Raw genomic sequence first — 22,337 nt, 5'->3', positions numbered from 1 at the left:
ATTTAATTGTGAATAATTGCTCTAACGTCTGCTGTATAGCTATAAAGTTAACTGGCTAGCTGACGTTACTAAACCAGTTGACAAATCTAAGGGTTTTGATTTGCAACACCAGAAATGTTTGCATCTTTAACGATTGGGTGCCCCACCTTAGCCCACAATATGGTTCATTTGCGTCTGGGGAATAAACATCCGTTTATTTTTGGTCGTTTTTATTTTTTGTTTAATTGCTGATTTATTTAAGCATTAAATTTTTTTTTACACAACTTATATTTGGTAGCATTATTGCACCAAATGTTTAAGTTATCGCTAAACGGAATTTAATGAATACATGGACTTAACAGTAATACTCTTCTGGGTGGACTTATGAACAGCAGGTAGCCAAGCCATTGTATATTTAGCCAAGCCATTGCATATTTAGGTTCATGAACTCATGTAAATTTAAATAACGGTTTAGTTCCCATTTAGTGAAAGTAGGAGGGGACCAAAATGAATGTCATGTTAACTTGACCTGTGGTCACTTGTCATTAGGCTTGGTGTTAAAAAAGGCCTTTCAACATAGATTTAGGCCTGTGCATTTCCATTAGCTGTCTAAAACATTGGCACAGCTACTGAAATGTATTGTAGAAACATGGTTTATAGTTTAATGCTGGTTCGCTTCTTTCATTAGCCAATGTGTATGAACTGGTATTGAATAATAATTAATACCAGTGAACAAATGCTTGTTTTTTTGGAGTAGTTTCCTCACGTATTGCTCTGTCTGTTTAGGCTAAATATAGCCTAAATGAGTGGAACATTGTATTGTTTGCGTAGAGGTAGCTATTATACTAAAGACGTTTCTTTTTTAATTTTTGCAGTTAAAAAAAGATAACGGAGAAACCTTTGTGACTTGCAAAGGTTGTGATTTTTGTCATATTTGTGTTTTGAAAAATGCCTTTAATTTCTCGATACCTTGTTCTAGACATGCATACCTTCGTTTTTTCAGAAAGAATAGCTGAGCACCGTAAGTGTTTTAGACCTGTTTTGAACGCCAGATAGGACATTTGTAATGCGTTTCAAGACTTATTATAACGGTGAAATTGTATTTTTCTGTTCGCAGTGGTCAGTTTTGCGGTAGAATTGGCGATGGGAAGGGTGGTCGGAGTGTTGAAAACGAGACCCCCCCCCCCCCCCCCCACTCCGACTCCCAAACGTTTAACCTATTTGTATGGAAGGCCGTCACCATGGCAAGGCTGCTCTGATCTTGTAAATGAACAGCGCAAAGGTATTTATGGGTACACCCCGAGGCTAAGTGCCAAGATTAATCCGTGGATATTTGTAACAATTATTATTAGTCTGACAGATTGCTGGAGATACTAGATCCTCCACTGAAATTGTTAGGGAGCCAATCCCCCATTCATAGTTGCGAGGGAGCGTTAAAAAAAAAAAAAAAAAACGAATAAAGAAACACTCCAGCAAGCGGGGTCTGTGCTGGGTAAATCTCATAAACCACCTTTGTCCAAAATGAAAGCATCAATGAAGGTCTGTTTAATGTCTGGTGGGGGATGTATTCTTTTTTTAAATACCTGGGAAAGAAGCATATCTGCTTGCATTGCTGAAATTAAATGGATTGAAGAGTGTTTTCCCCACACAGTTGAACGGAGGTAATCAGACAAAATAGATGGGGTATGTGTATAGCCTACAGGCCAGGCCTGCAGCGGGTTTAATAATTGTATTTTTTCACGATCATTTTATATTATTTTATCGACAGCTACAATATATTCAATCATATTTGTCCTTGACATTAAACTTAAAATGTATTTTTGAAGTCTTGAACTGCATATATTTCTCTTTGTGATTTTAAGATGTGGCCTCTTGGTTCTTAGTTGTACTTGTCACGTTTAAAGGTTGGATAATGCACTCTTTTTTTGTAGTAGTGTGTTTTCAGGGTATATTAGGAGAGGTCTAATCTGTTCTTTACTTGATTTTGTCTCTCAGTGTGTGTGGTATCGGTTTATTAAAGGTTCTTTGATCTTTCCTGCTGTTATGTGCAAATTCCAGCGACAAAACACTTTGAAAAATCATTCGGTAAAGTTGACGGCTGACATCTGTTCAGCTGTGTTTTATACCGTGGCTGCCCAAACAGTTTTTTCCTCCTGAACTTTAACAAGGCAACTTGGCTTGACAGAGGCTTTTATTCACAGTGAAATAACTGATGTTTACCGCTGTTTGCAAACTGCTGTTTTAAACACCACTGTAGCCACCACATCCAGTGTCTAAATGGAAGACTTTGAAGGGCTAATAAGAGCTTTCCTTGATAGCAAGTGTCAACTGTCGCGGCTATATATTAAATTTATTTTAAATTTAAAAGTGTGTGCCACAACACCGAGCATTTCTCACACTTGGCACAGTGGCTGTTAATGACGTATGATTGTAGATCCACACCCATCATTGTTATTGATTAGGAAATGTTTGAGTTGACCTTGAGTTAGGATATATTCCTAAGGCCGTGTGGTGTGGTCAGTGATTATTATTAATAGGTATCAGGTGACGGCTGGTCTGTGGCCATTCCTCACTGTCAGTCCAAGGCTCTCTGGCTCTACTTGCATTTCCTGGTCAAACTGCTATTTTCTGCGCTGGTCTTTACCCATAATATAATTGTACCAAATTTGATTTTGATCTGAATCTTTTTGGTGAATTGAGTTATGGGTTGGATAGAAATGTTCCATACGTACTGCTGTGTTGACAATGTGTTCTAATGAATTCATTTTTCAGAAGCCTTCTAAAAAAAATATGAGACCACTTGAAGCGTATCTTTGCTACGGTTGATGGAGAGGCCTGCACAGACTCTTTTAGGGCACAGGCCTGTTAGCCAGCAGCAGCACATCACAGGATATCTTCTTTTTGTTAAAAAAAAAAGAAAAAATAAATTGGAAAAAAAAGGCAATTCTCAAGATCCTGGAATGTCGCTCCAGCTACCTGTGTTCTCTGTAATTGTGTTGGCATGCTGTATTCCTCTCTGGTAGTCTTCCTCACTCGGTTTTGCTGACACTCTTCTTCACCCTCACGGCTGTTGTTTTTCCCACCATCAGGCTTTTCCTGCCGCAAAGTCTGGAAATGTAGCTTCCCCTGGCCCCCCTGGAGTGCGCTGGTGTGATTAGTGTACAGGATTGGAATTCTAAACCAGTCTGCTGCACGTTACCCACCAGTCAGAGCTTAAACATTTATTCGGGGCAAGGCTGAGCCGCTTTTGGGCTTGCTGGACTGGCTAAATATCCATAAAAATACAGTTTTTCTGTATTCATCTGGGCACATGGCGGCGTTAAATATTTGTTTAATTTGTAAAAAAAAAAAAAAAAAAAAATTGAGTTTCAGCTATCATATTTATTTAGAGTGCGTAAATAAATATTGCAGAAAAGTTTCACTAAACCAAAAAAAAAAAAAATGTTGTATTATGGCTTGAGTGAGAAAAAGGCAAAAAAAAAAAGGCAAGATTTAGGCATAGCAAACAACCAATATCTCTATTAATCATTATACGAATTTGGAACCGCGGATGCGTGGTAAATGTTTGATAAGTGGCTGAGAGGATATTTCGCGGGCTGCTATTCAACTTTTGTTTGTCCCCCTGTTCCGCACCATTTTAAGTACCCTCGCTGCATTTCCCCTGAACAGGCTTCGTTTCGGGCCTTGGTTCACCGCTGTCCTTGTTTTCCTCCCCATTTTTTTCCCCTCAAACGGACGCTCTCGTCATGCGCCTCTCTCCGCTCCAGACATGAAGGAGTAGCCCTTTCTCGACGATCCTCGTCGCCTCGTCGATGAAGACAGCGCCGCCACCAGGTTCTCACAAACACTTTCTGCTGCGACAGCCCCCAGAAGTGACAGACACAGAAGGTATTTGTCCTCTCGGCTCTTATCAAATACACGACCCTTCACCGCCCCCCCGCCCCCCCCCCCCCCCCCCCCCCCTAAAAAAAAACAAAAACAAAAAAAATCCCCAAAACAAATGTCGTCTTTTTTTCCCCCCTGCTGGATTAGTAGCTTTAGAGGGACGGGCCCCAGTGCTGACTCTTAAGTCCCTGGCGGGGGGGTCGGGGGAGCAGACGCACTGGGAGGGCCCACCAGCTTGTCCCGCATGTCTAATTCTATCAGCCTTGGGGGGCCACTTCCCATTTGAGCTTTGACAATGACATCCTATGGTGAAAGGGAAGCCAAAATAATAATACCCCCGCCCCCCTTTCAACCCCCTCCACCTCTCCCTCTCCCTTCTCCTCCTCCTCCTCCCCCTTCTCCACCGCCACTCCTGACAAGATGCCAAGTGACAGTGTTTTAAAGAGTATCTTGATAAATGATGACCCCCCCGCCCCCCCCCCAAGGCCTCAGGCTGCCTGAAGCCGAAGGCTAACGGTGCTTAACCTCGAGGAATTTCTTCCCCGGTTTCATTTCTCTCCGAAAAAAAGGTGTAAAGGAAAAAAAACATTTAAAAAAAAAAAAAAAAAAAAAAAAAAAAACAGGAGACTGCAGCCCTGTCGTTAAAATAGCACGACGCCGTGTTTTTTTCCCTGTTGTAATAATTTGGAGTCTGTCTGTATGTGCTGGCGTGATACACCCTGGTGTCAATTTACTGCTGATGATTACAATAAAAGCTTTATGTATGGAGCATGAAAATGTTTTTCGCGGTTTTATGAAATTGCGCTCTCCTGGTTATTGTGCCGCGCTGAATTTAATTTTCCGGGCACTGAAATTGTAAATGAGATTTTCATGATGTGTGTTTTTTTTCTTAATGCCCTGGAGGCTACTGCTGTTTGGCCTCACTGGTGTTTCTTCGTGTCGGAAAAGCGTTGCACACACACGGACGCGTGTTCCTGCGGCTTACTGCAGTTCTTGTGGAAGACAAGATTTCTTGTCGAACCGGACGGCCTGGCGTTTAGTGCTCGCTAATCGCTCTTTCTGTGTCCTTCGTCGTTTATATTTCACATATTTCACTTATGTTTATGTTTTTACTTTTGTTGCGGCTGTGTTTTTCTGTGGCCGGTCAGGTTGTCGTTTCTGTTTTTCATCATTGTCGCATCATTCGCGTTTTCACTGTTTGACTTCCTTCATTGGTGTTTTTGACATCTTAATGTATTAATCATGATAGTCTATGATATTATAGCCATTCTGTGGTGTACATAATACAGGTTTTAAAAAAAAACTTTTTACAACACTAATAATATTATCCTTTGGGCCTAACTAATAATGAAAAATATGATTATAATGATACATATTTAATCATAGGGATCACTGATCATAATATAAGCTTAACTCATTTAGTTTTTGCATAAAAGAGAATGTTTCCTGTCATGGTTCCTCTTATATATGGGCCAGTTCATGAGCGAAACCACAGCCAATGAGGGAAGGTTAAAGGACATGTGCCCCGCCCCTTTGTTTACGCCTGTGACCACACTGTACTCTAAATACGGCTTACGAGCAAATGAAGACGAGGACAGACAAAAGAGGCTGGACTGTAAGGAAGTCATCACTGGGTCAAACGTGATGTGAACCAAAAAAAGCAAAATATAATCATGTCGTCGCCACAGCGACGACCAGGCCAAACAGGAAGTGGGTGAATTCCCCTACCTGGGGAACGAGGGGTGTCGGCTGTCGAAAATAAATAAAGGCGGCCTGTCAGGCGGGCACAAAGGGAGACGACGGATGTGTAACCGTGATCCCCGCGCTGGGCTGTCACGCGTACCTCACAGAGCTGGAGGCCGTCCCACCAAAACTCGCCCGCCTTCCAAAAAAAACAAAATCACAGGTCTCGGGGATGTTCCTGGGCTTTTAAAGAGAACGACAGCCGGGAGTGCGGCCAGAAGAAGAAGGAGGAGGGGGGTGGGAGAGGTGGCGGAGGTGGTGGTGGGGGCGGGGGTGCTGAGAGTAACTCCAGACCCACAGCCAGGAATCGTTTGTTGGACTGGTAGTAACAGTAGGACAGGTAGTAACAGTAGATTACTCCAGCACCCAGACAAAAATATTAAGTAACATCTGTATTCTGTGCTAGGGAATGTAAGTGTGTGCATGCGTGTGCATCTACATGTATATATGTTGCACATAAATACACGTGCTATAACTGTATTACTATTCTGCCTATGTACGTAGCTGGATATTTACTACGTATTGTAAATATCCAGCAACATAATTGGTGATGTGTAAAACAAAAGTGTCACCATGGATACGGCCGGCTGCTCCATCTCAGTAATAATGGAATGAAGTGAAAAATTAAATTCCATGACTGCCATTGTACCCCTGAATGAGTTCCATCAGATGATGCTTTAAACTGGCAGATTAGTGCTTTTCTGATTCATGAAACGCCTTGAATGATGAGTGAAATGTCAGGACGAAAAGAACGTTGTGTGCTTCCCCATCTCCGGCAATAAGAATTGGTGAAAGTGCCTCAGTCAACCTCAAGTTTGACTTCAACTGACATTGGTCCTTTTGTGTAGGGTATTCTTTTAATTTGCATGACTTTTTAGATTTTGTAATATATACCAGACATTGGAATTTTTTCTATTCCCAAATTCAGGTTTTAATTTGGGCTTCTCAGTTCCTGAAGCAGTATCTTAAAAAAAATAAAATAATAAATAACAGAATTTTTTCTTTGTTTCTCTTTGCACTAGAACGTAAGAAAAAAAGAAAATGACTTTTGAGTCTGATGTGCTGATAATGGAGTGCGTGTGTCAGCTGCTGTCCAAACCCCTCAGCCAAGAGAGAGAAATCAGATCTTATTTTAGATGCAAAATGGAGCCCGGCCTTGACGCCGGTGATTGTGACACTAATGGGTTTCCCCGTGAGTGACGGGGGGGGGGGGGGGGGGGGGGGGGGGGGGCTCTCGTTCCTTGCGCTGTGCGTTTTCGTCGTTCTGCGCCGTAGCCTAGCGTGGAGTCGTGCTCGTTGGGTTAAAGCGGCGCTCCGGTCAAATCGATAATTTCTAATTATGGCTTCGCCAGGAAGTCGGGCCAGCGGGCCAGAAGGCTTCAGTGCGTGAGGAGATCCAGTTAATATTAATCATGAGTATCGAAACGAGGCCGATCATGGACCCGAAGTGAGAAATTAAGCCTCTGTGCAGTAGCTACATGACCAGTTTGGTATTTACTACGGCTGGCTTGATGTATTACAGCTGCACGGCCAGGGAAAATGGCCGATTTCAAACAAATCGAAACGAGTTTTTGGAAATGTGTACATCGTAAGATATGGTCACCATTTTAGATGTTGCAGATAAGTATGTCAGAACTGCGACTAAAAAATGATCGGGAAAAATAATCTTTATTTTGAAGCTTTGGGAAGGTGTCTACATGTATATATTACATTACCAGCATTTAGCAGACGTTCTTATCCAGAGTGACTTACACAACTATATATATGAATTTATATATATAGTTAAGATACTGTACATTTACTGGAAATATATGTCCATCAGAACTATTTCCTTCAGTTCTTAGTCAAAGACCAACTGTATTATGAGGTCCGTGTGTCAGATTCAAAGGATAGTTGACTATTAAGTTAGTTCTGATAAATGTACATTCTGAACATTCAACATAGTCATGGTTCAGAACCAAACCAAACAAATTTTAATCAAAGCAGATCCAAGAATATAAAGAATGAGTCATAATTTCATCTGTTCTTCCCTTTGATTGGTGAATTTAGATTTTTTTTTTTTTTTTTTTTTTTTTGGAATGCTAAGTTAATCACAGATGATGTGCTTTTTCTCAGCTGGATCCCATACATATGCAAAGTGACACATTGTTTTTTGTGTAAGGGCAGATGACTCAGAAGTTGCTGGCGCCCCCCCCGCCGAGGCAGCCGTTCTGACTGTGGCTCTCTCTTTCTCTCTCTCTCTCTCTCTCCCTCTCTCTCTCTCTCTCTCTCTCTCTCTCTCTGTCCCCGTGCCTCCTTCAGTGTAATGCTGTGCTCCAGGCGTGCCGTGCTGTGGGAATGAGACTTAGAGGCAGGGACCTTGAAGATTCTCCCGTATCCTGGATACCCAACATTCTGGGAGTGCAGAGCGTCAGGCTGCGGCTGAGGCTGGATCGCCGTGACAACAAGGGCAGAGGCTGTTGGCAGCTGGTTGACCTGGGCAGCGGGAGCGAGCAGACCTGCCGAAAACTCCGGGACAGGACGCCGCCGGCTCTGTCCCACAGTAAGACGGCTGGCTCCTTTTCATCTCTGCGCGCGTGTGTGTGTGTGTGCGTGTGCGCACGCGCGCGTGTGCACGTGCACATGCATTTGTGTGTGTGTGAGTGAGTGTGTGTGCAATCAGGCTGTGGTTTGTGCGTGTGTGTGTGCGCGCGTGGGCCTGCGTGTGTGTGTGTGTGTGTGTGTGTGTTTATACAGTGTATGGTGGTATTGTTCATGCTAGGCTGCTGGGACATCACAAGTGCAGTATTTTAATACAGTTAGTAAGCCAGTTGAGAGAATATTGTTTTGGCAGTTAGGGACAAAATTTTAGGGACTAAGTAAGGAGGCATGTCTGTAAAGCTGTATGAGGTGTACTCGACCCAGCTAGCATTGCTGACGTCAAGGCTTTGGTTGTAGCACTGGATAAGTTCCGATGCTTCTTTGCTAGGTGATTCGTCTGTTCTGTCATTAGCCCCTCCCACTTTGTGCGGCTTGTGTCGTCCCTGATACAAAAATACAATTTTCTGAGATTAAATAACAGCCTAATATGTGATTTAGTGAGTGCCCTGCCTCTGACAGGGTCTTAAAGGGAGGACCACTATGACAAAATCTCAGATTTGCTGAGCAAATATTATTCATGTTAAAGTGTCCCTTCTTGTGAAGGAGGGCCTGTTATTGCTATTATTGATTTCATATTCTTCAGGTTATGTCAATAATGAGAATACTAAGTGATTCACTGCCTCCTGTCGTAAACGGGTTGAGAAAAAGCTGACGCTGCACAAAAATGCAACAGAAGTTTTCTGTGTTGACTCTATTCTACCGAGGTATTGTCATTGTGTGAGGATTGCATGGCCTTGTGATGTCACTTCATCGGAACGAAATATGATAAACAAGGATTCCCCACCACTTTTTTTTGTTGTTGAGAAATCAGAAAGGTCAGAGGTACATGAAATTATGTTGCTTTTTGATGCAGCCTATGTTAGTAGTTTAAACGAATTAAGTAATTCTACAATCGGTTTTATGTGATGACTACCTTCTCTGTTTTGCCATGTTGTTTTTAGTTACTAAGGGAGAGATTTCATGTAGACAGTGGCTTGTTGTGTTTGAGTGTGGATTAAGTGGCTCTGTGGTAGAGGACTAAACAGCCCCTGCTGGTGGAGGGAACTGTCTGTGAACAGAAAGCCTTAGTACAGGCATGTGAATGCACATCGTGGAGTTGGTTAGCCTCGTGTCTGAGAGACCGTTAAGTGTTCTGGCTGAGATCTCCAGACCAGCCTTCTCCTTATCATCAGTTTACTGTACACAGCCCTCAGGAGCACCATTGAGAGGGCTCTCTACCCTGCTTATAACCTTTATTGCTGATATGTTCTGGCGATAAAAAAAGGTGAAAACCTGCGTTTTATGGGTACTTTAATGTATATGTTGAAGGATTTCGTTGAAGCTTTCAACGATGTGTTGAAATGTTTTCCTGCCAAAAATGTATGTATTTTGCTCATCTTTTTGAGTATTGTAGATGCATAATAATAATTATTTAAAAAAAAAATTTAAACATGGTGGATATGGTTCGATACCCAAGGAGGCCTCGTTCTCAAAACACATTTCCAAGACATTTCCAATCTGACCATTTTAACTTCAGCGCATAGACACTATACTGATCCTGGGAACTATCATTGGGAGAGATTTCGGGGGAAAAAAATTCATTTTGCAGTAAAATTTGAGCAGTGATTGATTGATTAAGATTTTAATTACCGCTCGATTAGGCAGCTGTAATCTGCTCTGAAGGACTGTAATAATCCTACCCCCCCTACCCCGATTTGCTCTAGATGTGATTTTCTCTTCCATATCTTGAATGAGGGCGAGTGAATCTGTGTGCACACGCTGTGTGTGCGTGGCTCAAATTGGTTGATAATTGTGCTCCATTTTTACCCTGCTTCGAGTGTTAATGTGAATGTGTTAATTTTTGAAAGATAAAAATTTTTTTTTTTTTTTTTTTTCCAGTGTTCTGGCTGAACGTCAAAAACACCGCTCAGTATCGTATGTTCTCAATTCCACATTCACACTCGGGTGCTTCAATCAGTGGCATTGCGAATCTTATTTTTATATGGGTCCAGGTATGCAGATGCACGTTTGTCCATTTATTAGTGTAATGCACCGCATTAAATGCAGAATTTTAATGAAACAAAGGCCTGTGTTTAATCAGCACATATTCTTCCACAGTTTGGTGAATTCAGCACTGATAAATCATGCCATGAATTCTGTTTCGTAAGAAAAAGGTATTAATTTGCATTTATTTGTTTGTTAAAGATTGATTTATTTGGTATATATATTTATTTTGTCAGAGAAATGTACACCCAGTATAGGTAGAAGTCTTTCATTCCTCACACATGAAATCCCAAACATTTTCTCTTTATAGCTCTGACAATGAGAAAGACAAATAGACTAGTCAATGAAACATCAGAGGTAAAAATACATGTGGATTTAAACATACTTCAAAGGGTGATAAGTGCACATGCGGTTGAAAAACTAGAGCAATAGCTTGTGAATTTATGCAGGTTAAATTGTGGGACCACGCTACCTGCTTACGAGAATTAGAGGTCTAGGTGTATATATATATGTATATATATATATATATATATATATATATATATATAATGTGTGTATATATATATATATATATATATATATATATATAGAACTTGGAAAATCAAACGTGCGAGGCAGTCGATAATATGATATATATATATATATATATATATAATATCATATTATCGACTGCCTCGCACGTTTGATTTTCCAAGTTCTATATATATATATATATATATATATATATATATATATACATTATATATATATATATATATATACATTATATATATATATATATATATATTATATATATATATATATATATATATATATATATATATATGTATATTTCAAACTGCTCTGAAAGAGGAAGTAAAGGTGGATAACCGTTATGCTTTTAAACATTTTATTTCTACACCTGGCCGTGTGGGGTTTGTTGCTGTGTTAGGTTCTCTTTCTGTTGCCATGGTGACATTACCTTTGCTGTAAATAACCACATAGACCATTGTTTGGAATATCACTCTGCTAATAATGTTCCTTCCTCCTCAAAGTGGCGCCTTGCAAGATTGAACAAATAACGCTATTGTGGTTATCAGTGGATGTGGAGTGGCTGGACTACGTCAAATTAATTATTGGATAGCTTGTCATCCAAGACTTCAAAATGAGCACAATGTCATTCACTGGTGCTAAAAAAAATGAATTCATTATAGATAATTATTCATGATAATTGCCATGGAGATGTGTGCAATTGAATTATGTTGTTTAGCCTCAGTGTAGTTAAAACGTAAAACGTTTTGAAGTTAATAGTTATTTGGAAAGCCTTTAAAATATTGGCATATTTCTCTAGCTCAACATGTTTGACATAGGTGTACTGAAAATTAAAAGTAATTTTTTATTTTAAAAATATAATGGCTAAACGCTTTTCTTGTCGAGATTTCTTGCTGCAATCGTGTGTGTCCCCCTTTTTGTGGTTTCAGTTTGTACCTCCTGTTTTGCAGACCGTATCAGATGGCTCTGAGTCTGTAGTCTTTCATTATTTCATAAGGATGTACTATTTAATGCACGCTTGTAATACAGCTTTCTCAAGTTGTTTTAACGAGGGGCTCGTTTGATGATGAAGCTGTATGTGATAATCTGTTTTTTTTTAAAGCATGTTCTTAATCATTCTTAAAGAAACATGCAGTGTTTCCTTCTAATTCAACTATCAGGCCTGCCGTGTGACTTGTATTTGGATGTATCTGAGTGCGTCTTTAAGAAAAATCGATGGTTCAACTTTAGGCAGCCGGTCACGTGAGCAGATGGTTGTGATGCACTTTTCTGCACGCCGCACAGGGTCAGTCGTAAAAGCATATAACAGCGCTATAAATGGGTTTCCAAAATATCAGGATGTATTCCTGAGAACTTGGGGTTTTTTTTTTTTTTTTTTAAGTGAATTTGTGATTCTGGAGTTTTTTTTTTTTTTTTTTTTTTTTTTTTTAATTTAGGTGCGCTTATTCATCATAAATTACGTGGCGTTAAAATGCATTCTAACCATTATGGTTCTATTTTCGACTTTGAGCTTTGAACAGTTTTAAGGATGGGAGCATTTGCACACCTGGGCCGTTTGCTCTGTACAAGTGGGTGAGAGGAGGTGTTCTTAGAAAGAAGTGCTAGTGCGTGGGCGTGTGTGCGTGTGTGTGTGTGTGCGTGTGTAGGTGTGTGTTTGTGTGTGTGCTTGTGTGTGTGTGCGTGTGTAGGTGTGTGTTTGTGTGTGTGTGTGTGTGTGTGCGCATGTGTGTAGGTGTGTGTTTGTGTGTGTGCTTGTGTGTGTGTGCGTGTGTAGGTGTGTGTTTGTGTGTGTGCTTGTGTTTGTGTGCATGTGCGTGTAAGCGGGTGCGTGTTCGTGTGTATATGTGGGTGGGTGGGTGTGCATGCGCGTGTACGTGTGTATGTGTGCGCGTGCGTGTGTGTGTGTGTGTGTGTGTGTATGCGTGTGTGTGTGTGTGCGTGCGCGTGCATGTATGTTTCAGAGTAGCGCTGGTCTCCCTCCTCCATCAGGTTTCTGCCACTGGCCTTTCCGACGTGCGTGTGAAAGAGGAAAAATCCGCGGAAATAAAAGATGACAAAAAAAAACCATGTCCATCCATCATCCTGTCGCTCTCCCACACTTTGACCAAAAGCGCAAGGTCGAGGCTGCTCTTTTTTCCTTTTCACTCTTTATTTTTTTTCTTAACGTTATGAGAACCGGTTTGATTGAACACCCTCTTACGTTTCACCTCTGCCTTATTACAGCCCCATCAAACCGCCATACTCTTCTTTTCTTTTCTTTTCTTTTTAAAAAACTCTTCCTTTCTTCCGCTGATGAGCACGCCAGCTCGGGAGGTCCCGCCTCTGTGTGTTTTGGCAGAAATTCCTGGCGCTAAAAATTCGAGCGCATTTGCCGTGGATGCGTACCAGCTGAAACAGCTGGTTGAGACTGCCCCCCCTCCCCCCCCCCCCCCTTTCAGACACCCCCACACCCATCCCCCCCCCCCCCCATCAGCCTCGCTAAGCCGGGCTCTTCAGCCTGATTGCAGGCTGTGAGAGCTGGATTGATGGCTCAGAACCGTCCTGCTGTCTGCTTTCTGCTCAGAAGAGCCGGGAATGGAACCCAATGAGGAAACGCAAGAACCTGACCCCGCCCCTAACTCCACCCCTGCCACCTAACCCCGCCCCTAACCCCACTCCTGCCTCCTAACCCCGCCCCCAACTCCACCCCTGCCGCCTAACCCCGCCCCTAACTCCACCCTTAACCCTGCCCCTAACTCCACCCCTGCTTCCTAACCCTGGCCCTAACTCCACCCCTGCTTCCTAACCCTGCCCCTAACTCCACCCCTGCTTCCTAACCCTGCCCCTAACTCCACCCCTGCTTCCTAACCCTGGCCCTAACTCCACCCCTGCTTCCTAACCCTGGCCCTAACTCCACCTCCACCCCTAACCACGCCCCTAACTCCTTCCCAGATGAGAGACAGTGACAGACAGTGAGAGAGAGACCATGTGACCATGGGGCCCCTGAATTTGTGATTATACAGCACGGGTGCCCAGCGAGGGCCGATCCGTTTCAGAACTTTGTGCCACATTTCTGTTCTCAGTTAGACAGTTGGCTCTATTATTTTCTTGATCTCCCCATGAGCATGAGCTACACGGGTTCTTGGTGAAGACGTTTTACCAGGGTCTGACACAGCACTGAACCAGGCTTGGCGTGTGCAGCTGTGTGGTAAATTGAGCGAGGCAGTTGAGATGGAACAGAAACACCACAGACACACCAGCCCGCCTGGAACAGGAGGGTCCCTGCTGAACCCGTGCTTTTCTGCATCTGTTTTCATACGCCAGTCCCATTAATGCTGGATGTCTCTGATCCTCCAAAGTGCCAGGCGTAAAATTAACAATAATGATATTAATTTGCTTTCCCTACCTAACCCCCCTCCCCTTCCCCCCAAGCGTCCCTTTCCCCCCTCCAATTTAAAATCACAAAGCCCCCGCCCAGTTAGCAATAGCCTGAATCTGAGACCTCTAGAGGGGTGGAAATATATGTTGAGAAGTGATTTGACAAGCAGACTAGGTTAGCACAGGTTAGGTGTTACCGTCTAGGTGTTGAGGTGAAAACCTGGCTGCATTTGTTAGAAAAGTTAGAAAGTTTTCTAGCCGACTAGGACGACGTCGTCAGCTTAGCGGTGAAACAATAAGACAGTATTCCACGACGGCAAATAATAAAATGGTACTGTCAGTCAGAAGGTAACGCCGTAAACACCAGAGCTTCATTTCCACACAGACTTGCTTTCCCCCACACTTTCATCACCACCGGGAATCTTCTGGCCCCCTTTGAAATTTCGGTTCACTTTACTGAGAGGTACTGTTCTTTTAAAAGGCTGTACGTCTGCAAACTGAGAACCTTTGCGCGATTTCTCCCGCTCGTTAGCTGTCAGAGGACGTTGCCGTCTCCGGCAGGTTATTCAGCCTGGTTAAAAGGGCGTCCGCTGCAGCCGCGTGGTTTTGTTTGGCTTTTTAAAAATAAACACGGGGGCTGTGGTGTTAAACGAAGGCCCCCCTCGGCCCCCCCCTCGGTTGGGCAGAGTTAAGGTCACACGGCTAAAAGGAGGAGGAGGCGATGCTTTGAACTTGCGAGCGCCGCCGCTCAGGTCACAGCGCGGCACGAGCGACGTGCTGTACGCGTTAACTGAGAGCCGGGGGCCTGTGCTACGTTGCCACGGCCACAAAAATATTCACGGCCTCAAAAAGATCAACTTCAAAAAAAAAAAAAAAAAAAAAATTGGCGGGAAAAAACCCTGAACTGGACTGTCTGTGTTGCAGAAATTCTAATTGCGCTGGACGCCTGGCGATTTTCCTCGGCGCTGCACTGGTAGGTGGTAGAAGAGCTGGTGTTGGGTGTTTTTTCTGTGTTATGCATCATTACGCATTGGCTAAATGCACAGATACAGCTGTCATTCACTTACAACAAGGCAGGATTCGCTCAGACACGTTGAACGCATTTGTGTCGACGTCGCGCCTTTGGGGTCGGAGGCGAACTAATGTGCCGCCGTGACCGGATAAATAATTTCTCCTGAGCGAGGCCGTAATTCACTTTGGCGGGAACTCTGTCGGCGCGTAACGCCGGTAACGCCGAACAGATCCGACGACGCCGGGCTCCAGACTGCTTACCGTCTCTTTTAAAAAAAAAAAAAAAAAAAAAAAAAAAAATTGTGTGTGTAAAAAATCAAAACCGTTAGCACTAGCAAGACCGGGATGCACAGCACATGTGATTTGATATCGGGAACACAGCAGAAATTAATTGACTTTGAAAGGGGGTTGGGGGTGGGGGGAGCGAGAGAAAGAAGGGGAGTGTGTGTCGGGTGTGGGGTGGGAGGGTGGGCGTTGCTAATATTTATGACCTGTGTTGTGCAGATCTGTGGGGCAACACGGACCTGAGGGACACTGATTTGGCTCCAGCTGAGAATTAATCTCTGTCATCCATTACTTGTTCGTCGAATCAACAGTTAACCAAGGCGTTTTTTTTTTTTTTTCTTCCCCTGCTTGAGACAACACAAATCCATTGCGAGCCCCCCACCCGGCGCGTTCCGTGCATCTTCCCACACCTGGACCTTCTGGAATAATCTGTTTAGAATTCCCTGAGAGCTGGCAAGATTGATCCTCCTGGTTATTTTAAACTTCCTGTCTGCTGTGGAATGCTGGGACAGAAATAGCGCGATCGGCTTCAGCGCTGGGAGGTTTCATTGCCCCGTAATGCTCCCCGGATACTTTAGGAATCCGTTAGATATTATGTTCCTGTCTCCGCACTGCACTGGTGGTCCTCAGACAAAAGATTGTCCATGTCTGTGGGGTTTCTTGCGAGGATAGTCTGGCCATTTATCGCAGAAGTGTCCAACCTGTGGGTGCAGGTTTCGTTTTTAGCCCAGCTCTAAGACGCCTGATTCCACTCATCACGGTCTTGATTGAAGAGCGTGATTAGTTAGCCATCTGAAAGGTGTGCAGTAAGCATTTCAAACCTTAGTCAATAATATAGAAATGGGCTGTTGAAAAGCTAATGATGGAAAGTTTTCTCCCTTGGAATTGTGGGTAGAATATATCTCCCCTTTGATGGGGTCATGGTGTATCCAGGCAACCATCCATTAAGACTGATATGGCTCATGAGTGCTGTAGAGGGGTCAGCCTCAGCCCGGATGAAGGAGTTAATCAACCCCCCAGAAAACTAGCGAAGCCACGCGCGATGTGGGATTTAAATCGCTCTACATGTGAAGATGTTCAGATGTGAAGCTTCTTTTGCATCTGTACTAATAGCAGTGTTTTTCTGGCAGATTATTTGGTCTGTTGAAATGCTGCTGTTGTACACCATATTTTCCTGTTGATCTCCACCCCCTCAACATCCAATCAGACTGCTTTTCTGTGTGTCCAGTAGCTAATGCAAAGCAGTATTCAAGTATTTGTTCTCAAAAACAAGATAGTTGGTAGATATTATATTTATAACTTTACAAATTACAAATATAGTACTGTAATGTACTGATGCCTGCTCGTCTGTATTGATAACTTTGACAACAAAAAAAATGAAAAAGCCCAAAACTAATAATTTGAATCCTGAATTAAAATGTAAATGCCCACCTCTATCAAATATTTGAACAGTTGGGGCCAGCCCTCGTTTGCACTAAATCAGATGACAAACTTGCTGCCTGCACTAAGAAGTAGGCTATCTAAAAGTCCCAACTGGTCCATTGTTACATGCACCCGTTTTTGTGTACTATGCATTTTATGGACCGCACACCTCTCACTGCGCAATTATGTGTTTTATTAATTACTTTTTTAATCTGGTTCATTGCATTGAACATAAAATTTTTTATTTTCTCGCTGCGAGACACGGATGGTGCTAATGACCGCTATTTTTCTTCGGAGTTACGGATAATTAAAATGATCTTTCGTTAGGCAAAGCAATAATTATCACGAAACCGCGGCTTTAAATACCATTAATATTGTTAACGTTGTAGCTTGTGATCGATTGGTGTTCGTCTAGTTATCGGCTAGGTTGAACTGAGCTTAGTTATTTTGACGACGACATTTTTTGACGAAGACACCATTTTTATTAATAAAATGTCTCCAATAAAGATATTTTCCAAATGTAATGATTCAAAATGAGATGGGCTGCAGTTATTCCATTACTCTCCCAGTAACTAAGGGGTAATTACTGGTAATTAATGCCTGCAAACATATTAGTTAATAGACTGAAATGTAAGTGTTACAAATGGCTCTAATGCTTGTTGGGGAAGCTACGGAGGATTTTTTTATTTTATTTTATTTTTTTAAACAGGGCAGCAGGCAGTTCCCCTTCCTTTATACAGACGGGGGGGGGGAAAGCAGAGGGTGTTACAGATAAAGGTGTCATCACAAAACCTCAGCAAGCGGGGGATCTGTAAAGGAGACGGACAGTCAGCTGCACTAAAGACTATGCTACAGTCTTTTTTTTTTGCGTGCGACTATTAAGCAAAGGTTATGGAGTATGATTATTAATTTCAAGCTAATAAAAGCAAATGCTGCTGTAGGTTAAACCAGAACTGGCTGTGTATTTATGCCCGGGGATAGCTGCAAACCTTCAGCAGTGGAAATAGCCCGTTCCATTTCAGCCAGTCCGGGTTTTACTACCAGCGAGCGAGTCTCTCACCAGCATCTCTCGCTCTGTTCACTAGACAGCTCGCGGTAAAACCAGGACCGGATCAAACCGTGGGAAGTTAATAGCGTCCACACACTGCAGCGGCATCTCCAAAATAACCAAGAATTCAATTGTAGATGCATCACAACGTGATAATTTCGATCCTAACGAAGATCCAGCATAGGTTGAAACCATTCTGGTGCATTTAAAAATAAATTATTTATTTTTATTTATTTTTCTGTCCTGCACCAACATCACTAGTTTGACTATACTCGTATTCATATTTTTGTTGTCATACTTATTTCAGAATTTCTCACCATAAAACGAATAATTATTAATTATTATTAATTATTAAACCCTGAATTACTACTCATTAATTCCTGCCAATGCAATGCACATGGCCATCGCACCCAGGGTTGAGTCAGATTATCACCCTGCGATTATTATAAGTATTATTTATGTAATGTAACTTTAGTTAACCTCGACAGATTAACATGCCTTGTTGTAGCTTGTAGCTAATGTTTTTTTTTTGCGACACACCAGCACGCCTCCTCACCCGCACACCTGCACCCCAGCCCACCTGCACACCTGCACGCCTCCACACCTGCACTCCAGCCCACCTGCACACCTGCACGCCTCTCTAGCGTGTGAGGAGCTGCACTCCTCTGCGCCGTAGCGTAGCAGAAGCGCCGCGGCGCTGGAGCCGCTAACGAATAGCCGGGTTACTGGCTGCCGCTTCGTCATGTTGACAGAGTGCTTCCTGCTGTCAGGCTCTCCGGCGGGTGAACTTTCTCCCTCTGTGCGTGTGTGTGTGTGTGTGTGTATCTATCTATCTATCTGTGTGTGTGTGTGTCTCTCTCTCTCTCTCTGTCTCTCTGTGTGCGCGTGTGTGTGTGTGTGTCTCTCTGTGTGTGTGTGTGTGTGTGTGTTTTGGCTGTTTCCCAGCTGCATTGCAGAGAGAGATCGGGAAGGGGGAGGGGGCAGCCCCTCCTCCCCCCTTCTGCCCCCCCCCCCCCCCCTCAGCGCCGTGTGTCACCAGGTCACTCGATTTATTGAACCCGGGGTCGGGGCCGGGGTCCAGACGGGACCCGGCAGCCAACCGGCGCAGTGCAGCCGCTCGCTCCTGCGCGGTGAAGCGCTCGCGGAATTTTATGGCGCACGCGTTCACCGTGTAGACCGACGCGCAGGCAGTCTGCGCGGGTTAGCCGTTCTCTCCGGCTTCAAGCGTTCCGCCGTTTTGGCGCGTGCGCTCACCTTGGCGCACCGTACCTCGGATGCCAGGTCCTTCCGGGTCCTTTTGAACGCGCCCCAGTTCTCTGACGTGCCGAGGCATACTTTTATTACATTTTAGGAATTTAGCACCTGCTCTTAACCGGAGCTACTTGCACAACTTACGTTCTCAAAAGCAACTACAGACCACAGGTCCGATAAGATATAATTCTCATTAAGTCTCAGCTATCCATAGCCGTGAACACCAAGTCTAGTTCACGCAGTAGGCATAGGCTAGGGCCGTAAAGTTATGGCTAGTCAAACTAGAAGTGAGGCATGGTTACTGGAGACATGCCAAAGAGCTACAACATCATGATGTGTAAGTGCTAGATGAAGGTGCAACTTTCACAGCTGATATAATTCCGGTTAAGTACCTCACTCAAGGGTACAATGGCAGTGCCCCAGCTGAAACTCAAACCTGTGACCAAACCTGAGTTCCTGTTCAAGTTCCCTAAACGTTTGGCGACACCAGCCTAACTGAAAGGTGCCCAGCTCCTCCTGGGAGCTGACCCATCTCAGTCTGGGAAGCTTTGGGCGATGTGTAGTGAAGCGGTTGGTACATGAGGATGATGATGGACACTGTGTGACCTCACAATTGGATTAGGCCGGTAATACATGCTGTCTGAGGACCAAAGCGTGGGGAAATTGCACAGAACCTGAACTATCCATGTTTGTACTTTGATGAATTCTGGATGGATGGCAATTTCATTGTCATATCTTTGTCTTGCAGAACCCTGGTGTTTTTCTAAGTCGTGTTTATTTTATTGTATTTTTTTGTTTGATAGGATAGGATTATCTACACATCTTCAAGAAAATTGACAGTTTTAATTAAGCTCGGACATTCGTCAGCCGCGCAGACTGCCAGTACTGTCAGCGAAAAAAGACCAGCATCCTTTTCATCCGCTGGTCTAATCAACAAAGCGAAATAAATTTTTGGATGTGCCGCTGTCTACAAATTAGACGGAATCGGGGAGTTGAAAGGGGGGGGGGGGGCGGAATCATTTTTATTTACCGTCTCCTCGAGATACAAGGGGAGCCCCATCCATGCGGAATTCCTTAATTAGCATGAGGAGACTGACATTTCCATTATGACCACACAGTTGAGTAAACTAGGCCGGTCCCATCTCCAGTAATTAGACAGATAAATTGGGGTGGGGTGGGATGGGGTTGGGGGGGGGGTGTTGTGCTGACGTAAGCAGTCTCTTGTACATGAAACAGGGGGTGGGGGGGGCAGGGCCTTCCGGCCCTGTGAGGGCTGTGATTTGCATGCCCGGTGCTGTTGCTTCCGTGGCAGATAGCCTACCTGAAACTACGTTTAGGAGCCATTCCGGCTCTTAAGCTCAAAGCACTGAAGTGCTTAACGCTCTGCATCAAATGCGTTGCATTTCTTTGATATTCACTAAGTCGCTCTTGCTCTCTCACTCTCTCTCTCTCTCTCTCTCTCACTTACTCTCTCTATCTCTCTCTCTCTGTGTCTCACACTCGCACACACAATTATTTATTTATTCTGCTTTTTCTTTGTGTGCAAAAGAAAGAAGAAAAAAATAAGACCCCAAAAATAAAGCAGCCATAGATTCCCTGCTGGTTTTGAGGCTTCCTACAATGCCCATTGGTTGGCTACCCCTTGTAGGCCTGTGCATAGGAGAAGAGGGACATGGATGGTGTCTTGGCTTTTTGAAGAATTTAACAGAAGGGTCAACAGACACTAATAAATTTACTCTGTGGTACATAGTGACCCACTGCGTAGGCTATTCTTAGTTCAATATAACACATTTGCTGTGCTTCTGAGAAATTTTAATGAACCCGGGAATAAATATGCTCCTATAGAGGAATATATATATTTTTTAATTGGCTGATTTAAATCCTTTGTTTTTTTTTTATTATGGTGTAGAATCAAATATTTCTACATTTAACGAAGTCTTATATTTTGCTGATCACAAAAAAAATCAATCCTGTAATTAGCTGAATGTAAAATAGCCTACGCTGTGTTTGAAGAGCTCTACATGATGTGAGATGGCGCTGCTACGTTTCATTATAATGACAATAGTGCCGTTGTATCTTTCACTCTCTGCATGCAAGATGGCAGAATGAAAAATCAGAACATGGATGTTCAGTTTTAGACGTTGGCAGCTTGCCCAAGCTCCCTTTATGCTTGGGACAGAAGCCTCTGGAAAGCCTTACAAGACGTAAACAGACGAACCAGTGTGGCTTCAAGGGCCGTGCCAACCGCGCGGAACAAACGCCGTTTTCAGACAGTAGGAAACCAGGCTTCCTGTTTATCATCTGAAACTCGATTTGGAAAAAAAACAAAAAAAATAAACCCAACAAAACAAACAAAACAAAAAAAAAAAAAAAATAGACACTTAACCGGCATTTTCGTATCCTTTGCTGACAGACGCCGTCCTCCTCCAGCTGGGGGACGAGCTTACCACCGACCTGTTTCGTATCCTAATTATCCCCCCCCCCCCCCCCTCGTCAGAACTGCGTGCGAATCGCGTATGCCGCCGCTGCCGCCGCTGCCACCACACTGTACAGGGGGGGGGGGGGAGACGGCCGGCGGCGGCAGCGGCGGTTAGGATGTTAGAGCCCTGTTGCCATGACAACAGGAGAGAGGGGGACAGTGCTCGGCGCTTGGCGGCGGTGACGGTGGAAGCCGGAGACTCCAGCGCGGTGCGACGCGGCTGCCGAGGCCAGAGGAGGACTGAGAGGGGAACGCGGCGCCGGGCTTCAAAGCCGTCATCCGGGGGATTTTTACCCTGAACAGCGCGGAACTGAAAGCGGGATTTCTTTTTTATTTTTATTTTTAAAAAACCCCCCCTCTCTCTTTCCCTCCCCCCCCCCCCCCTTCTGACTCATATTGTTTTTTTAATGGTACGTGATTTGGGTCGATCCTTTTTGTTCTCTTCTCTTCTTCTGCTTCTTCTGCTCGTATTGTATTTTCTGGTTTCGCTTCTGGTCTTTGCTGCATCATGAAAGGGGAAGAGGAAGGGGAAAAGGGGTAGCATCGCGCTACGCTACGTCGCACATGAATATCGGCATGTTCACGCGTAGACAGTTTATTCATTTATTTTTTTTCCTTTTGCTTCACATAGGCCCTCTTTCTGTCTTTGCGTAACCGTGCGTTCTGTTTTTTGTTTTTTTGGGGTGGGGGGTGGCGGGGGTAAGCCAGCTGTTGGCCACCTCC

At 43.8% G+C, this 22,337-nt stretch overlaps 1 protein-coding gene across 7 annotated transcripts in view; it reads left to right on the top strand.

Annotated features, from left to right (window-relative positions):
* scml4 (Scm polycomb group protein like 4) overlaps nt 1-22,337 on the top strand; it is a 50,037-nt gene that overhangs the window by 1,311 nt on the left and 26,389 nt on the right. For 3 of the 7 annotated variants that reach the window (XM_035420251.1, XM_035420249.1, XM_035420250.1), the window contains 2 exons: nt 3,747-3,867; nt 7,909-8,149. In XM_035420251.1, coding sequence (XP_035276142.1) covers nt 7,945-8,149 — 205 coding nt within the window. In that variant the 5' untranslated portion in view covers nt 3,747-3,867; nt 7,909-7,944. Of the gene's footprint in view, nt 1-3,746; nt 3,868-7,908; nt 8,150-21,701; nt 22,025-22,337 lie in introns of those variants that run through there. The other 4 variants (XM_035420254.1, XM_035420252.1, XM_035420253.1 and 1 more) reach the window with 2 other exon arrangements.

Source organism: Anguilla anguilla, chromosome 6 (genome assembly GCF_013347855.1).
Source record: "Anguilla anguilla isolate fAngAng1 chromosome 6, fAngAng1.pri, whole genome shotgun sequence".
In the NCBI taxonomy this organism is placed as follows: domain Eukaryota; kingdom Metazoa; phylum Chordata; class Actinopteri; order Anguilliformes; family Anguillidae; genus Anguilla; species Anguilla anguilla.
Note: the sequence above shows the minus strand (reverse complement) of the source record. Positions and strands in the feature narration are given on the sequence as shown.